At 41.7% G+C, this 15,737-nt stretch overlaps 1 protein-coding gene across 1 annotated transcript in view; it reads right to left on the bottom strand.

Moving 5' to 3' along the window:
• Positions 1 to 15,483, bottom strand: part of nid2a (nidogen 2a (osteonidogen)) — a 40,855-nt gene extending 25,372 nt beyond the window's left edge. The window contains exons 1-8 of the mRNA XM_053314321.1: positions 15,277 to 15,483; positions 13,563 to 13,748; positions 13,127 to 13,243; positions 2,202 to 2,303; positions 1,971 to 2,110; positions 1,765 to 1,897; positions 1,368 to 1,664; positions 712 to 817 (exon numbers count right to left, since the gene is read on the bottom strand). Coding sequence (XP_053170296.1) covers positions 712 to 817; positions 1,368 to 1,664; positions 1,765 to 1,897; positions 1,971 to 2,110; positions 2,202 to 2,303; positions 13,127 to 13,243; positions 13,563 to 13,748; positions 15,277 to 15,483 — 1,288 coding nt within the window. The remainder of the gene's footprint in view (positions 1 to 711; positions 818 to 1,367; positions 1,665 to 1,764; positions 1,898 to 1,970; positions 2,111 to 2,201; positions 2,304 to 13,126; positions 13,244 to 13,562; positions 13,749 to 15,276) is intronic.
• Between the last annotated feature and the right edge of the window lie 254 nt (positions 15,484 to 15,737).

Genomic DNA, 15,737 nt, shown 5'->3' with positions numbered 1-15,737 from the left:
AAATGCAAACACACAAGAGACAAGTCACTGTACTTTTTTAAACACACCCACAAACACACATGTGCCAATGGTGTGGTGGGAAAATCACATACCAATATCACAAAGTGTATTTCTGTCCTGTCCAACATTCATAAACATTCAATCCACGACAGCAACTGAAAAATTGAGCTGTGTACATTGGAATATGATGCCTTTTTCTTCTTCTGTTCTTGATATTTTCACACACACACACACGCACACACACACACACACACACACACACACACACACACACACACACACACACACCCTAAAAACAGGCAAAGATAATTGAATGACTGAGAGACTTGCCTTAAACAAAACATTTTCACATTCAATTTCTGAAAATCATTAAAACATACTTCCTTGAATGTTTTAATTAAAAAAACTGTATTTCATCACTCTAAATTCAGCTAAATGGCCATTTTCTGCACACACAGACTTATGTAACTAGGCAAACTGACTGAGAACACACTCTAATTTACGGCATGAGCCTGAGGGAGTAGCTGCAGGGGAGGGAGTGTTGGACACACACACCTGGGAGCTACCCAGCACAACGGCAGTATTGTGCTGCCAGCTGCTGAGCAGCTTCGCTGCAGAGGGCGAGGTAGGGTTACCCTGCTGTTCCTCCGAGCAGCCGTCCTTTTCATAAGTTTTTAAGATAACGACATATATAAAAGGTTCGTCTCTTACCTCCTCCTGTGTCAAAATCAACGTCGTCTTCATCCACGTCGACCACGTGACCTCTCTGGGGTTCATTTCTGTGAGGGGGGTAGATATCCACCACTTCCAGAGGAAGCTACACAGGGAGATACAGGGCACTGTGTTTAGCTTCCAATATGTTTTTCCTGTTGTCATCGAGAGCCAAGCTGAGATTTTTTAACTGTCTCCAGATGCTATAAACTAGATGATTGGCGCATATCTTAAAGATTGTATACAGTATGTAGGTGTCATGATTTGTCATGGCAGCATGTTGTTGACATACTGATTTCCAAACAGCGTTCCATTATAACCACAGGACTGACAGGAAGCTACTAAAATTTCAAAATGATTACAAAAGTCTGACAGTCCTGACAGCATACCACTGTTTTTTTCCAGTAACCACTGCAGTAAATGAAGCTTTCAGAGAATTTGAACACATTGCCACACAGCGCTGCTCTCTCCATCAATTGCATGAACTAGTGTCACATAACACAAAAAGACAGGTTTGAAATATTTTGTAGCTTAGCAACAGCATCACAAATACCAGTAAAACCCAGATTCTGGCTCAGTAACATACACTTGAGTTATCCAATAGTTTGCTTGTCTAGCATGATGATTTAATATGCAGGGAAACATTCCAGTGTTACCTGTTCTTCCTGGGGCTGCTGAGTATCTCTCTCTGGGTGGGTCTCTTGAGGATTATGGGGAGCGTACTGCCTCTCTGCTGGCTCTAAGTTGTACCTGGGTTCAGAGGTCTGAGGTACGTCTTCGCTGCCGTACGGTGCCTGACGACCTGAATCCTCTGGAAGAGAAGAAGGAGGGTCAGGGCTTGGATGGAATGCGGGCTCCCCACCTGTCAGGGGGTAGTCATCATCTTCTTCCTCTTGGTTATTGGGGTCGAAGCCGTTGTCTGTATAGTCATCGTACTCAGGGGTGGTGGTTTCCTGGGAGGAGAAACCAAAGAGTTAGAGGAATTTTCTGCAATGAAACAACTACTGACTGTAAACTGCTGTTAATTGGAACCACGTAGAAAAACAACATTACCAGGGAGATGCCGTACTCTCCGTGGGGCGGAGTAGCAAGGAGGCCCCCGATGGATGCGGGAACAATATTGTCGAAAGAGTAACGCCTCCCAGTGTGGAAAAGCCAGACACCTGGAATTCCTGTATTACCGACCCTGGAGAGGAGCAAAGCAATGAGTGTACGCCCAGATATAGTTTTTATGATACTAGAGAAGGTGGTTTACTTACTGGTAGAGGTTTTTAACACTCTGTTCATCGCTGGTGACGCTGTAGTATGGTCCCTCCGTTCGGGAGAAGATCAGATATGTGATTTCTCCTCTGCTGAAACCAACTCTAGCAGGAAGCTCTATCTCAACATTATAAGACTCCTAGAAGCAGAAAACATATATATAACATATATAAATATATTTTTTTGGGACTTACATATATATACAGAGGACTTGTTTCTAACCAGTCTACCTTTGGTCTCGTCCCAAAGAAGTTCAGGCCATCTTTAGGGTAGAGGAAGAGAACGTATGAGTCGGTTTCGTCGTAACCAATGACTGCCTGGAAGGTGTTGAGCTAAAGAAGAAGAGAGGAGAAACAGTGTTAGTCTGATCCAGAGTAAAAATGCAGTACACCTGTCCTCGCATAAATATATTCAAAGGAGTATAAGGAGAGAAATGGAAGTCTTAAAAGTCTGTTTTGGGGATTTCTGACTGAAAAGAAATGTGCCTTTCTTAGTTTATGGTGGCTTATGTTACCAACCTTTAGATAATGTAGATATTAATGTGTAACTGATAGAACTGAGTCAGTTTTAGGCTGTAAAACTCTTCTTATTCTAATGCTACTTTCAGTTTTAAACATTTCAATTGTTTTATCACAAAGTTTGCTTATATAGTGTTTTAATGTCTTAGTGGACAAAGCTCGGTCACATCTGGACTCTACCTTCTAAAATAGTAAAGCAAATAGTTAACACATCAGCGTGTAATATGTTGTTTCCTGCATGTGGTTGCATTCCCCTCGCTCTCAGTCAGCTCAGCTAATGTCTGTTATGCAATTGTCTTAAGTGCCACAATTATGTAATTACTGCTTGTGGCCACAGGGGCCGCTGTTTCACCAAACTTGCATCGTCTTTAAAAGTTAAAGATCTTTTTATTTAAGCGAGTTACACCTGAAAAGTTGTATCTTCTCAAGTAAATGTTAGAAAGTTTCGCAGCTATCTAGTATTTAAATGCTGCTCAATGATTAATGTCTGGGTTTCTAGTGTCAGTGTCCTCAACCAAAGTGAGTAAGCATCAAATTATTTTAACACTCACTCCTCATATTTAAACTTCACACCTCTCCTCACACCTCCTCTCTGTGTCTCCTCCCCCTTCCTCTCTCATCTCTCGCTCTGCTGGGGATTCATGTTTAGACTCCTCACTCACTCTTCACACCCTTCCCCTCGCCCTCTCGCCCTTTATTGACATACTGACCTTAATCTGGGTTTTCCAAACACGCACAATATGATGAGTTAAAATAGAATAGCTGAATAGAGCTTTTATGTTGAATTGATGAATCGAGGAGGGGGGGGACGGGGTTCTACTGTTTTCTAAACATAAATGAAGTATGTGGAGGCGTCCGGCCCACTCTGCCTCCCAAACCACAGTTAAAAAAACACAGATTTAGTGAATGAAGGGAAGGCTGTGAGTGATCCCATGTTGTTTTCCTTTGGGACAGAATCATATTATCTGTGAACACACACACACACACACACACACACACACACACACACACACACACACACCTCGGTCTCTCAACCCCCAGCCCAGATGTTGATCTCCACAGCTGTCTTCCTGTGTGTCTGGACATCTTTCATGACGATGTTACAACATTGCAAACCAGACATCATTACAATGTGAGACACACACACACACACACACACACAGACACACACACATACACACTTATACAAGCATACAAGCAGATGTCCCTCCACATATATTAATCTCATGTGAATGTATGTATGTGTATGTGTGTGTGTGTTCCTAATTGTTTACATCAACATCTTTAAACTATCTTCTTGTTTGTGGGTGTGGAGGTCTTTGTAGCCTGTGGGCTCTGTGTAATTGGTGAGGAGGGAGTCTTTCTTTCTCTCCCCCCACCCCTCTCTCTCTCTTCAGGGAAGGAGGAAAAGAAGCTGGAGCAAGAAGGAATCTGCTTTTGCTTTGTCTTTAACACCACATCTATACGTCTTCTCTCCTGCTTATCCCTCCATTGAGAGGAGGAGGAGGAGGAGGAAGGAAGAAGATGACATATTTATGTACAAATATGAGAAATAAGGTTTTTCTTACGTCATTAGTTAGCATTTAAGCAATAACCATATTTCCCAAAATGTCAAACTATGTCGTGATGTGTTCTCGTCTCCAATGCTCTTCTCTCTGTGTGGTCATTTGCTGAGTGTGTGTGTGTGTACGTGTGTGTGGGTGTGTGTGTGTGTGTGTGTTAGCAACATAGTGTTGGTGTGCTTTACAGACTCACAGCTGGTAGACAACAAATTGCAGCCAACACACATCAAAGACTTTCAGACAGTATGTAGCTCAGTATGCATGTGAGTGTGTGCTTTGACAATCCCCCCCTCCCGTCCCCATCCACACCACCCACACCACCCTCACCACCCACCCCTCTACAACCCTCGACCTCCCCGCAGGCATTTTGTCACACCTTTTTTTTTTTTTTTTAAAGGAGTGTCACATACACACATGCTGACCAGACACAGGCATAAATCCTTGTTGGGGGGGAGTCCTTAGAGTCTGAAAATACACGACAGGATGAAAAGACATTGCTGGTGTGCTGGACATTGTGTATAAGTGCTTTCTTTTTGTTGACTTTTGAGGCTATTTTACAAGCCCCCTGACTAGCCTGCTGGATGTGTGTGATTACAGTGTAAAAGTCTCAGCCTGTTAAACCTCAGCTTTGTCCCCTCCTGCTCTCTGTGACCACCGTTACTTTGCTTTAATAGAGCACAATTCCCTATTCATTTGTCTCTTTCACATATTCTTCTGTATATGGAACTATTTTAAATATCCTTTGCTGTCTACAAGTCTTTCCAAATCTTAATTAAAACATTTAAAATGAGTGATCAAGGACACAAAAAGTTGCCTTCGTAAAGTTGGATCGTGGAACTTTTTCTCAGTGAGAGTAATTACAAAAACACTCTCGACACGAGCTTACTCCATTGCTACTTTTGTAAAATGGTGAATACATTGGTTTAAGTGTCACATAACCCAAACGAAATGACTGAATATTTGATCCATTTGGTTTGCTAACGTTTGGAAAGTCTACAAGGACCGCACGATTAAATTATTTAATTCACATTCAAGTTAGCAGAGAGCTTAGCCGTTTGACTGGCGGAAAATCTGCATTCATGTATTTATCCGGCCAGTGCGGGAATGTAAAACCCAAGATTAAAACCTCTGTATACACATTGAGCAGGCATGTCCAAACTATTCCAAAAAGGACCGTGTACCTGCAGGTTTTTGTTCCAAACAATCAAGAGCATACTATTCGACCAATCAACCGTCTGAAGACTGACATCAGTTGATTAATTGAGTCAAGCCTGGTGTGTTCCTTATTGATTGGAATGAAAACCTGCAGCCACATGAACCTTTATGGAATATTTCAGACATCCCTGACATAGAGATTTGTTTGGTGGTGATAGGCCTAATAAGCAATGTGTGAACTCCTTTGGTAAGTGGGTTAAATGTACTGCACGTAAAGTTCCACATTGCAGGTTTAAATGTGTCAGTACAGCCAGGCGGCAGTATTAGTCGGATGGTCGAACAGCTTCAGAGACCCTCTCCATTAACACCTTTCCAATGTCAAAACTGAGAAACCAACAATCTGACATCCACCGCCACTTCACAGAGCCACTGACAGTAGTGTTGTGTCGTTCGCGAACGTGTCGTTCGAACGAACGAATCTTTTGAGTGAACGAAGTGAACTGAATCACCTCATGAACTGATTCGTTCCTGTCTCAGTTCAGTTCAGTTGAGCTCAGCCGCGAGCATGGCTGCCGGTCGGGAGTGGAACTGCCGCGACTCACTCACTCGTTCACTGCGAACGAATCACTCAGTGAACGACAACACTTTGACTGACTCTGAGTGATTCTGTTTCCCCTTCGCGGGGATACGCTTTCATGCCAATAGCATCAATTTCTCCAAGCTAACGGCTAACGAAAACAAACACACACACACGCCCCCATCCCCATTATCGTAATGGACTTAGGCACACATAAAGTAATGAGAGGAGAGGAGAGGATGATGTTAGCGGTACAGGTACTGAATGTCCCTTAGTCAGTGAGTGACTGACACAGCGCCACTTTCAGCACAGTACGTGAACGAGATTCATGTCCTCAGCATGTCGTTCAATGATTCGTTCGCGAACGTGATTCGCCGTCATTCAGTTCATGATTCAGCCCACTTTCAGCACAGTACGTGAACGAGATTCACGTCCTCAGCATGTCGTTCAATGAATCGTTCGCGAACGAATCACGTTCGCGAACTGCTGAAAGTGGCGCTGTGTCAGTCACTCACTGACTCAGGGCACTGAGGGCTGAGGAGTTGATTCACGTTCAGTACATGTACTGCTAACATTAGCGCTGTGTTGCTAACATCAGTGTAGCATCATGTTATGTTATTTTACTGTGCACAGAGGACACTTTCACTGTGTAATATTTTTAGTGCATGTATAAGCAGCACTGCGTCTCCCGCGAATGATTGTATAATATAGTCCTTGAACGCACCGTCCCTCAGTAAGTGAACGTGAACCTCAGGGCTGAATCATGAACTGAATGACGGATTATTTGGCTGTTTATCAGTTCAGGGAGTTGGAGAGCACTGAACGATTCGGTGAACGAATCTTTTGAACGAATCATTTTAATGAACGGATTCTAAAGATTCAGTACAGTAAAAAGAACTGCCGTTCCCATCACTAACTGACAGAGTGTGTGAAGCTGAAAGTAAGCAGGGTATGAATATCTCTCATTATCCTTGTGTTGAAACACATATCATCAAGCTTTTCATTCTGTGTTTGACTGTGGCCATTCAAGACGTCTACAAACTTTTTGCCTTGAAGTACTTCATTTCAAGCACTGACCAGCCCTAACTCTACTGCCTCACAACCCCCCCACCTTAATTTATATGGAGGAAATATATAGTGTAGGTTTATGGACTTCATGGCAAATAGTTAATATTTTCACAGTAAACTCAAAAGGAAGCTATTGAAGGTCTTTATCTTAGCGTTCCAACTTTTTGCCACAAACCAGGCTGTTCACAAGCTGATATCTTTGTTGGCTTCATTATATCTCTTGTGTGCTCTACAGCAGTTGCAAACATGTATAGTGGGGAGAACAAGTATTTGATACGCTGCCAATTTTGCAGGTTTTCCCGCTTACAAAGCATGTAGCTGTCTGTAATTTTTTTCATAGGTACTCTTCAACTGTGAGTGACGGAATCTAAAACCAAAATCCAGAAAATCACATTGTATGATTTTTAAGTAATGAATTTGCATTGTATTGCATGACATAAGTATTTGATACATCAGAAAAACAGAACTTAATATTTGGTACAGAAACCTTTGTTTGCAATTACAGAGATCAGACGTTTCCTGTAGTTCTTGACCAGGTTTGCACACACTGCAGCAGGGATTTTGGCCCACTCCTCCATACAGATCTTCTCCAGATCCTTCAGGTTTCGGGGCTGTCGCTGGGCAATATGAACTTTCAGCTCCCTCCAAAGATTTTCTATTGGGTTCAGGTCTGGAGACTGGCTAGGCCACTCCAGGACCTTGAAATGCTTCTTACAGAGCCACTCCTTAGTTGCCCTGGCTGTGTGTTTTGGGTCGTTGTCATACTGGAAGACCCAGCCACGACCCATCTTCAATGCTCTTACTGAGGGAAGGAGGTTGTTGGCCAAGATCTCGTGATACATGGCCCCATCCATCCTCCCCTCAACACGGTGCAGTCGTTCTGTCCCCTTTGCAGAAAAGCATCCTCAAAGAATGATGTTTCCACCTCCACGCTTCACGGTTGGGATGGTGTTCTTGGGGTTGTACTCATCCTTCTTCTTCCTCCAAACACGGCGAGTGGAGTTTAGACCAAAAAGCTCTATTCTTGTCTCATCAGACCACATGACCTTCTCCCATTCCTCCTCTGGATCATCCAGATGATCCATCCAGTCACTGGCAAACTTCAGACGGGCCTGGACATGCGCTGGCTTGAGCAGGGGGACCTTGCGTGTGCTGCAGGATTTTAATCCATGACGGCGTAGTGTGTTACTAATGGTTTTCTTTGAGACTGTGGTCCCAGCTCTCTTCAGGTCACTGACCAGGTCCTGCCGTGTAGTTCTGGGCTGATCCCTCACCTTCATCATGATCATTGATGCCCCACCAGTGAGATCTTGCATGGAGCCCCAGACCGAGGGAGATTGACCGTCATCTTGAACTTCTTCCATTTTCTGATAATTGCACCAACAGTTGTTGCCTTCTCACCAAGCTGCTTGCCTATTGTCCTGTAGCCCATCCCAGCCTTGTGCAGGTCTACAATTTTATTCCTGATGTCCTTACACATCTCTCTGGTCTTGGCCACTGTGGAGAGGTTGGAGTCTGTTTGATTGAGTGTGTGGATGGGTGTCTTTTATACAGGTAACGAGTTCAAACAGGTTCAGTTAATACAGGAGAGCCGGAATTCTTACTGGTCGGTATGTGATCAAATACTTATGTCATGCAATAAAATGCAAATTAATTATTTAAAAATCATACAATGTGATTTTCTGGATTTTTATTTTTGTTACAGACTTGTACATGCTTTGTAAGTGGGAAAACCTGCAAAATCAGCAGTGTATCAAATACTTGTTCTCCTCACTGTATCAGGTGTTGTGTGAAATTAATTATGTGTAACCAAAGAGTTTTATTTCTAAATAATCACACATAAGTATCTATAGTATCAATGTATCTGTTAGGTTTGCTGTCTCTTTCAGTTTACTCTGCACATGTGTCAGTGTTGTTTGGCCTTGTTAAGTATTTGTTTATTTATTAGTCTGGTTTACTCTGTCATAATGTAGTTTAGTCTACTTTGTAATACATAACTTCAGCTGGAGATACTTAAATTCACTTCACATCACATCTGGGTTTTGAATAAATCAACACACTGTAACAAATCTTCTGAATCATGTTGTAATTATCTCGAGCTGGGCAGCCTCAGACATCCAGAGGAAGACAGAGACATGGGGGTGGGCACAAAGAGGGATGTTAGGGTAAATGTGCTACACTTGTTTGTTGGTTGCTGGTTATTCAGTTTGTCGGCCACAGCACAGCTGCAAACAAGCAGAGAGAGACAGAGAGCAGCTGCAGTCCAGTTGCCAGTCTCACCAGAGTGATACAAACGGAACTGCCTACAGCGTGGGAACTGGCACACACACACAAACACGCACACACATACAGGCTTGTGGCCAGGAACAGTCAGCATTTCGCTGCTGTCATATGAAAATCCCTGCTCCATTTTTTTTTTACTTTCCTGTTATAACTTCAGCTGCACATAAACGGATTCCCTGCCCTTCTAAAGCTGGAGGAAATTGTACAACTTGAGGGTGTATGAGACCTTTTTGATCAAGATCTAGAGCACATGATGAGTAAAACCATAACCCTTTCTTAGATCCTGAAAGGTTTGTGAACATGAAAATCTTTTCCACCAGAAATAAAAACCCTATGACAAGTTAACTTCATGTATACTCAGTTTCTGAGTTTCAGAAAAGTCACATTCATTTTAATGGAGCTGTATATCTATATAGTAAGGTACACCCTTTTGTTTCTGCTAGAGGCATAGACTATTGGCTCAATGGTCACTGGATTCACATATTATGAAAGCTGAAGTTCAATAACAGTCTGCTTTGAACCGGGATGAACATATTTCAAGGGGTGCCCTCTGTGTCACTGCAAGGGGGCCCCTAGAAACAACAAATAACACTAAAAGAAACAATAGTTCCTATTGTGAGACAGATAAAAAGAAGAGAAGAGCAGAACAGACATATATAGAGAAGAGGCCAGAGGAAGAGAAGGTAAAAATGAAAATGAAAGGCAAAGACCAAATCCAATTAATTTACTCATTCAGCCCTCATCTGACCTCGTCCAGAAAATCACAGTGGACATGTAACAAAAAGTATTGTTCATCATACACTTTCATTTTTACACATGTAGCTTTCAAGAGAGCCTGAACACAAAACAGATACAACTGGTCTACTGTGGACACATGTAAAATCCCATTCTGGAGCCAAATCCACTACAGTAACTCTTTCAGGAAGGGATTTAAGGACAAATGCATAATTTAGTATAGATTTCTTAATACTAGCTGAAGGTCAGAAAAGAAGAGAATTATATTACAGAGCCAGGTTAGCTGTTTCCTCCTGTTTTCAGTATTTATGCTATACTAAGCAAATCAGCTGCTGGGTTTAGATTCATATTTAGCATTTTGTAATACTGAACAGTTTGATTAATATCAGATTAGAACTCCAGAACAAATATTTTGACATTTTGGAAAGCACGCTTATTTGCTTTCTTGATGAGAATTAGATGAGAAAATTGATACCACTCTCATTTCTATAAGGTTAATACAAAACTAGAGCCAGTAGTTTATTAGCTTTGTTAGCATGAAGACGTTCCAGTTTGGGGGGATTAAACAAACAAGATATATTGTTTAAAGTTGTGAGTATGTGGAATTTTTTAACTTTGGAGTGAGCCAAGCTAGCTGCCAGTCAGCTAAGCTAACGTCACCTTTAGCACAGAGACATGAAAGTGTATTTATTTCCTCACTGAGCACCCAGAAAGAAAGGAAATGTGTTTATTTCCCAAAATGTCAAACTCTGTGAATATGAACAACCTCATTGAAAAGCCAGAAACCAAAAAATTAAGATTTAAATCCTGTGATAGTATCAGCTATTACAACTTCTATATATACACGTAGCATAAAAGGCAAGAAGCTCATGCAGCGTTGTGCAGATAGGGAGTTGACTTCAACTACTTAAGATAATGACTTTCATAATAGGTGAAGATAAACTGTGTGAAAGCACTCCCCAAAATGACAGGTTTCCTTGTGTTATTACTAACATGAGGCTCAAAGTAAAGCCTGGTCAAAACATGTTAAAACATCAACATACAGAAGGCCAGAGTCTTTCTATAAATGGCTCTGGTCATTAGCAGACTGAGCTCCATGGTGGTAGATACAACAGAGTTTGTGTTTTAGCTTTAAAGTGAAGCAATTACTTTCCAATTATGATAATACCCACTTCAATTTCTTGAAAACACAAGCCCACTTATTAGGTTGTTAACCATCTCTGCTTTTTCTCCGGTGCTCTTCCCATCTCCATATCCGACCCCCAAACATCACAAATACCCCTCCCCCCAAAAACGCTACTCCACCCCCCACCCCCCGCACCCCCCCAATACACATCCTGACAAACACACACCTCAAGTTAATCAGTTCACACACACATACCACACTCTACCCCCAGCGCACCCCACCCAGCACCTCTGGCTAATCACTTCAAAGGAAGATGCTATCAGGCTGAAGAGAGACCCACTGAAGCAAGTCCCAGCTGAGACCCAGACCGCTCCAATCTGACAAGCCAGACCCCTTAAATAACAAAAAACAAACCCCCTCTTGGTACATGTAAAGAATATTTTGGAAGAAGTAGGCACCAGGATCTAATCAGCATTTCATCAAAAGTGTACACTTGGAGAGCTAATTCCAATATTTGAAGCTCAGAGAAGATGCAATTGCAGCTCTGTCCAATTGGCCGCAGTGCAATCAAAATGAGATGTAGGTATTCCAAAATGATGCAAGAAATGATTATTTAGTTTTTGATCAATCAGTAAGATTTAAGGAAAGTCTAAAGCAAACCAGACCATGAGAGGAAGCAAGGAACAAGGACAAACACAGATGAGAAGGAGGAAGAGGCTGAGATCCCCTGGGTTTTTTCCGTAAATCTCCAACTCCCATCATCCCTCCATCGCATATGCTATAAACAAAGTACAACAAAGCGCCGTCTGATTGATAAGTTCAGTAAGCTTTACTTGGCAACAGATAAAACTGTAGGTTTTCTGAGAGACCTCTTCCTAGAAATTGTTCAGAAGCAGTTGAGTATGATCTTCTGAGGTTCTCCGAAGTTTGAGAAAAATAAACCCGGTGATGTCATAGTGATGTCAGCAGGGTTATCTCAACATATGTTTTCAACAGAAAGCCTTGAGGTTTGGGGTTTGAAAGAAATGGCCACTTAGTGGACAAGGAGTATCTGACATAAGATACAAATGAGCTGCATTGTTTTAAATGTAGTATCCAGTGTTGTTGGAGATTCACTCATACTAGGGACTAAAAACCAGGATGTTTCAGTCTTTGATGCTTGGATTTCCTTCTTCAGTCTGTCTCTTGTGAGTTCCCCAACTTTATGGAAGAGCAATACTAAATTTCTGGAGTACCCCTTTAATTATTTCCAATTACTTGCTTGTCTAACCTGAAGAGTTGGTTGGCACTGTAGGCAAGCTGAATATGCAAAAATGTGAAATGTGTCTACAGGCTCAACAAATATGTAGAGTAATGTTTCTAATATATTAGAAATAGATATTTGGGTTGGGTTTAAGTGGAGCTTCTTTTTAAATAAATCTTTTTAATAAAATTCTTATTTGTCCAATAATTAGTGCCTCAGTACAAACTTCTTTCTGGGTAACTTGTAGGGAAATTATGTGGAAATTGCAGTCAAGTGTAAAACCTGTTTTACTGTATGTATATTGAAAATCTACCATAGCTCTCTTGGTACTTGGCCCTTGTTCTTCCAAACTTATGTTTAAATTAGAAAGGCAGTATGTAAGTGATACATTTGTGAGAAACTGTGAATGATCTTCACAGTGAAATTGGGTTGCTGGAGCTGAGTACTTCAATGGTAAACCAAGTTATTAACTGGTAACGGGCTAACAAACAAGGGGAGGAAGTAATATCCAACCGAGCTTGACAGCATGAGTGGTCAAGGCATGTTTGTGTCTACCTGTGTGTGAACTGAAGGAGGGGGATAACGAGTTGGGAGGAGGGGGGTGTGCACTTTGATGACCCTTAAAGATGACCTCCGACCCCTTAAAAAGGTTAAGAGGCAGATTAGGAGGGGAATGGGAATTACAAATAGACCCCCCACCCCAGGCTGATTACAAGTGATGCACAACCTCCAGGAATTTGGGATTTCTCCCAAGAACCAAAAAGTACTGAGAGATATGCAGTCAACGTTTCTTCAAGAGATAAAAACAAATTGTGATAACATATGTTAATAATTACATACTTTCATTATTCTGTCAAGGCTGAGCCAACATCTATCCATTTATCTTACCCTGCTTGAAGGTCCAGTGGTTCGAGTATGTTCTTCATACGCCGCAACGTTCTCCCATGTTGCCACCACAGCATGTGTGGGTGTGAATTTTGCATCTGGGAACCCTCGATGTACTTCCTGGGTGAGTAGATGAATGAATGAATGCATGAATGAGGGAGGGAAAGAAGGAGGAAAGAAAAATAGAAGGTGGGAGAGTGTACAATGGATTGAACTAATGAATGAAAAAAAGGGAGAATCCAGATGTGTAGTTAAGTACAGTGGAACGTGTACTTATCTAAAGTATGTGAAACAGTGATACTGCATTGGAAACTATTTTGACTGACCTTCAACTCAACTGCCACAAGAATACCCTTTCTTTCTTCACAGAAGTGATAACAGAGTGTCACATTTTTCATCATTCAAGCTTGATTTCACATGTTTCATTGGACAGACAGACCTGGGCAATTCTGTTGAGTACACTGGGTGTTTCGGTCACCCGGTAGTAAATCTGTCCTTGCCCTCCGCTTGTGTCAATGTCAGCCAGGAATGGGGCGACCACCGGGAAATCTGTGGGGAAGCCATCATCAACGTATTGCTTTTCCATCGGCAGGTCCTGGGCTGATATTATACCATTGGTGGCCACCTAGAGAGAGTCAGAGTCACAAATCAAGAATGAGCCCAGCAGCTCAATGATGGCTACCACTGGTGTTCCTGTAGACCACTTAAGACCTCCTGAATACTTCAAAACCCATCATAAATACCTGGAATCCTCTAAGAAATATCTGAACACCATCACAAACCCATGGAACCTTCTAATGAACCCGTATCCCCTCATAAACCACTGGAACCTCCCTGGGCACTGCTGGAACCCCCTCATGGACCCCAGGAACCACATAATGAACCCCTAGATTCTCCTCATAAACCACAGGAACCTCCTCAAGGACATTTGGGGCTCCAACAAGCAACCCCAGGCTTGTTCTCTGATTATATGTTAAAAAACATTCAAACCACATTTGATTGTCACTGGCTTTCCTCTTGATATATTACTCTGGATAATAGTCTGTGACACCTTTGGGTCAAATCTTAATGTAAAGCAATTCTTGTTTTAAATAAACTCACAACTCTACACACTGATAAGCCTTCAAGAAATTTACTATGAACAAAAAAGCTGGTAGCTGATCAGCAGCAGGACTTCAGGATCAGCTGTATTTATCTATTATAGGCTTTTTATAAGTGCATTTTTAATAGATTTAATCAGTGTTGGAAAGCACCTCAAAATTGAACCGTTTCTTAACTTTAATTTTGAGGTACTGGAGTATTTTCAGTTTATGGTACTTTATATCTTGACTCTACATTTCCGAAGGACATATTGAACTTTTCAGGTACAACTTTACAACCAAAAATATGATCTGCTAATAAAATATGATGCACAATGTGAAAGTACAGCTTACATGACTTTTACTCGTAATTGAATATTTTTATAGTGTAGTATTGCAACTTTTACTGAAGTAAATGATCAGAATCTATTTTACACTGCTGGATTTAGGAAAGCTAAAAGTTATTACCACCATAATTTATTCTTAATTGCAAGCCTTTGTTGACTTTCAACATCTGCTGAGTGCCGCAAAATAGATTTTTTACTGATATGCTGCGATTTATTTTCTTCGAAATTAAACATTCTCTGAATGTTTATATTCATATATTACTGTATATTGAAAGTGTGTTTATGTTGGAGCATTTGGAGCACAATCTACTGAAATCTAATACAAACATGAAAGGAATCACTTGCAGTCACTTCACACAATGTTGTACAAGAGACACAAACAGATCATAATGAACCAAGTGGCCTCTGTGGTTAGTGTCCTGTTTGGATTCTCTCCATTCATTTGGCACCAATGCTGTGGAACATATTCAACAGCTGCACACATCACCTGCAAAATGTTAGTGTAAGAAAACAATCTTATGCTTTCAAAATCATGAACTCCTGTGTGAGAATTAAATACCACTCCCTGCATAAATATTCACTTTCCTATTTTCAGCACTGCCCTGAATCACATTCACATTGTCAGCACTTGAAAGCCTGTAAATAACTGTGAATCATACATGTGAACAGTTCTGACCTTTAACATCAATAAGAAGCATGCAAATAAAATCATTAAAGTTGGACTTACATAAAGCTGTGAGAACGAGGAGTCGTAGAAGTAGAGGGGTCTGGGCAGGGACAGCACTCTGGAGGTTTCATCGTCACCCTCTGCCAAAATTAAATCTCCACTTAAAGTGCCATAAGGAAACATATCAGCCCTCTGAATGGCTGTAACTACACACACACTGCAGCACCAGCTCAGCAGATACACAGCCAATATTCCTCCTCTCTCCATTGTAGAGCTGGGGTGAGTCAGCAGCTCTGCACTAAGAGAGACCAGAAGGAGAGAGGTACAGATGGAGTCAGAGAGAGAAACAGAAAGAGGGAGAAGTCCGACACACTCTTCCTCTCCACTCCACTGAAGCTCTGATACTCTGGAGAGAGGGAGGGAGGAGTTTAGGGGGGAGTTTAGGTCCACTCTGATTGGTCAGAGGCAGGTTGAGTGACAGCAGGCCAGTGCTCGAGGTAACATCTGGCTTGAATTAAAGA

The sequence above is a fragment of the Scomber japonicus genome, chromosome 24 (assembly GCF_027409825.1).
Source record: "Scomber japonicus isolate fScoJap1 chromosome 24, fScoJap1.pri, whole genome shotgun sequence".
Lineage (NCBI taxonomy): Eukaryota > Metazoa > Chordata > Actinopteri > Scombriformes > Scombridae > Scomber > Scomber japonicus.
The sequence above is the reverse complement of the archived record's forward strand: the minus strand, read 5'-3'. Positions and strand labels throughout refer to the sequence as shown.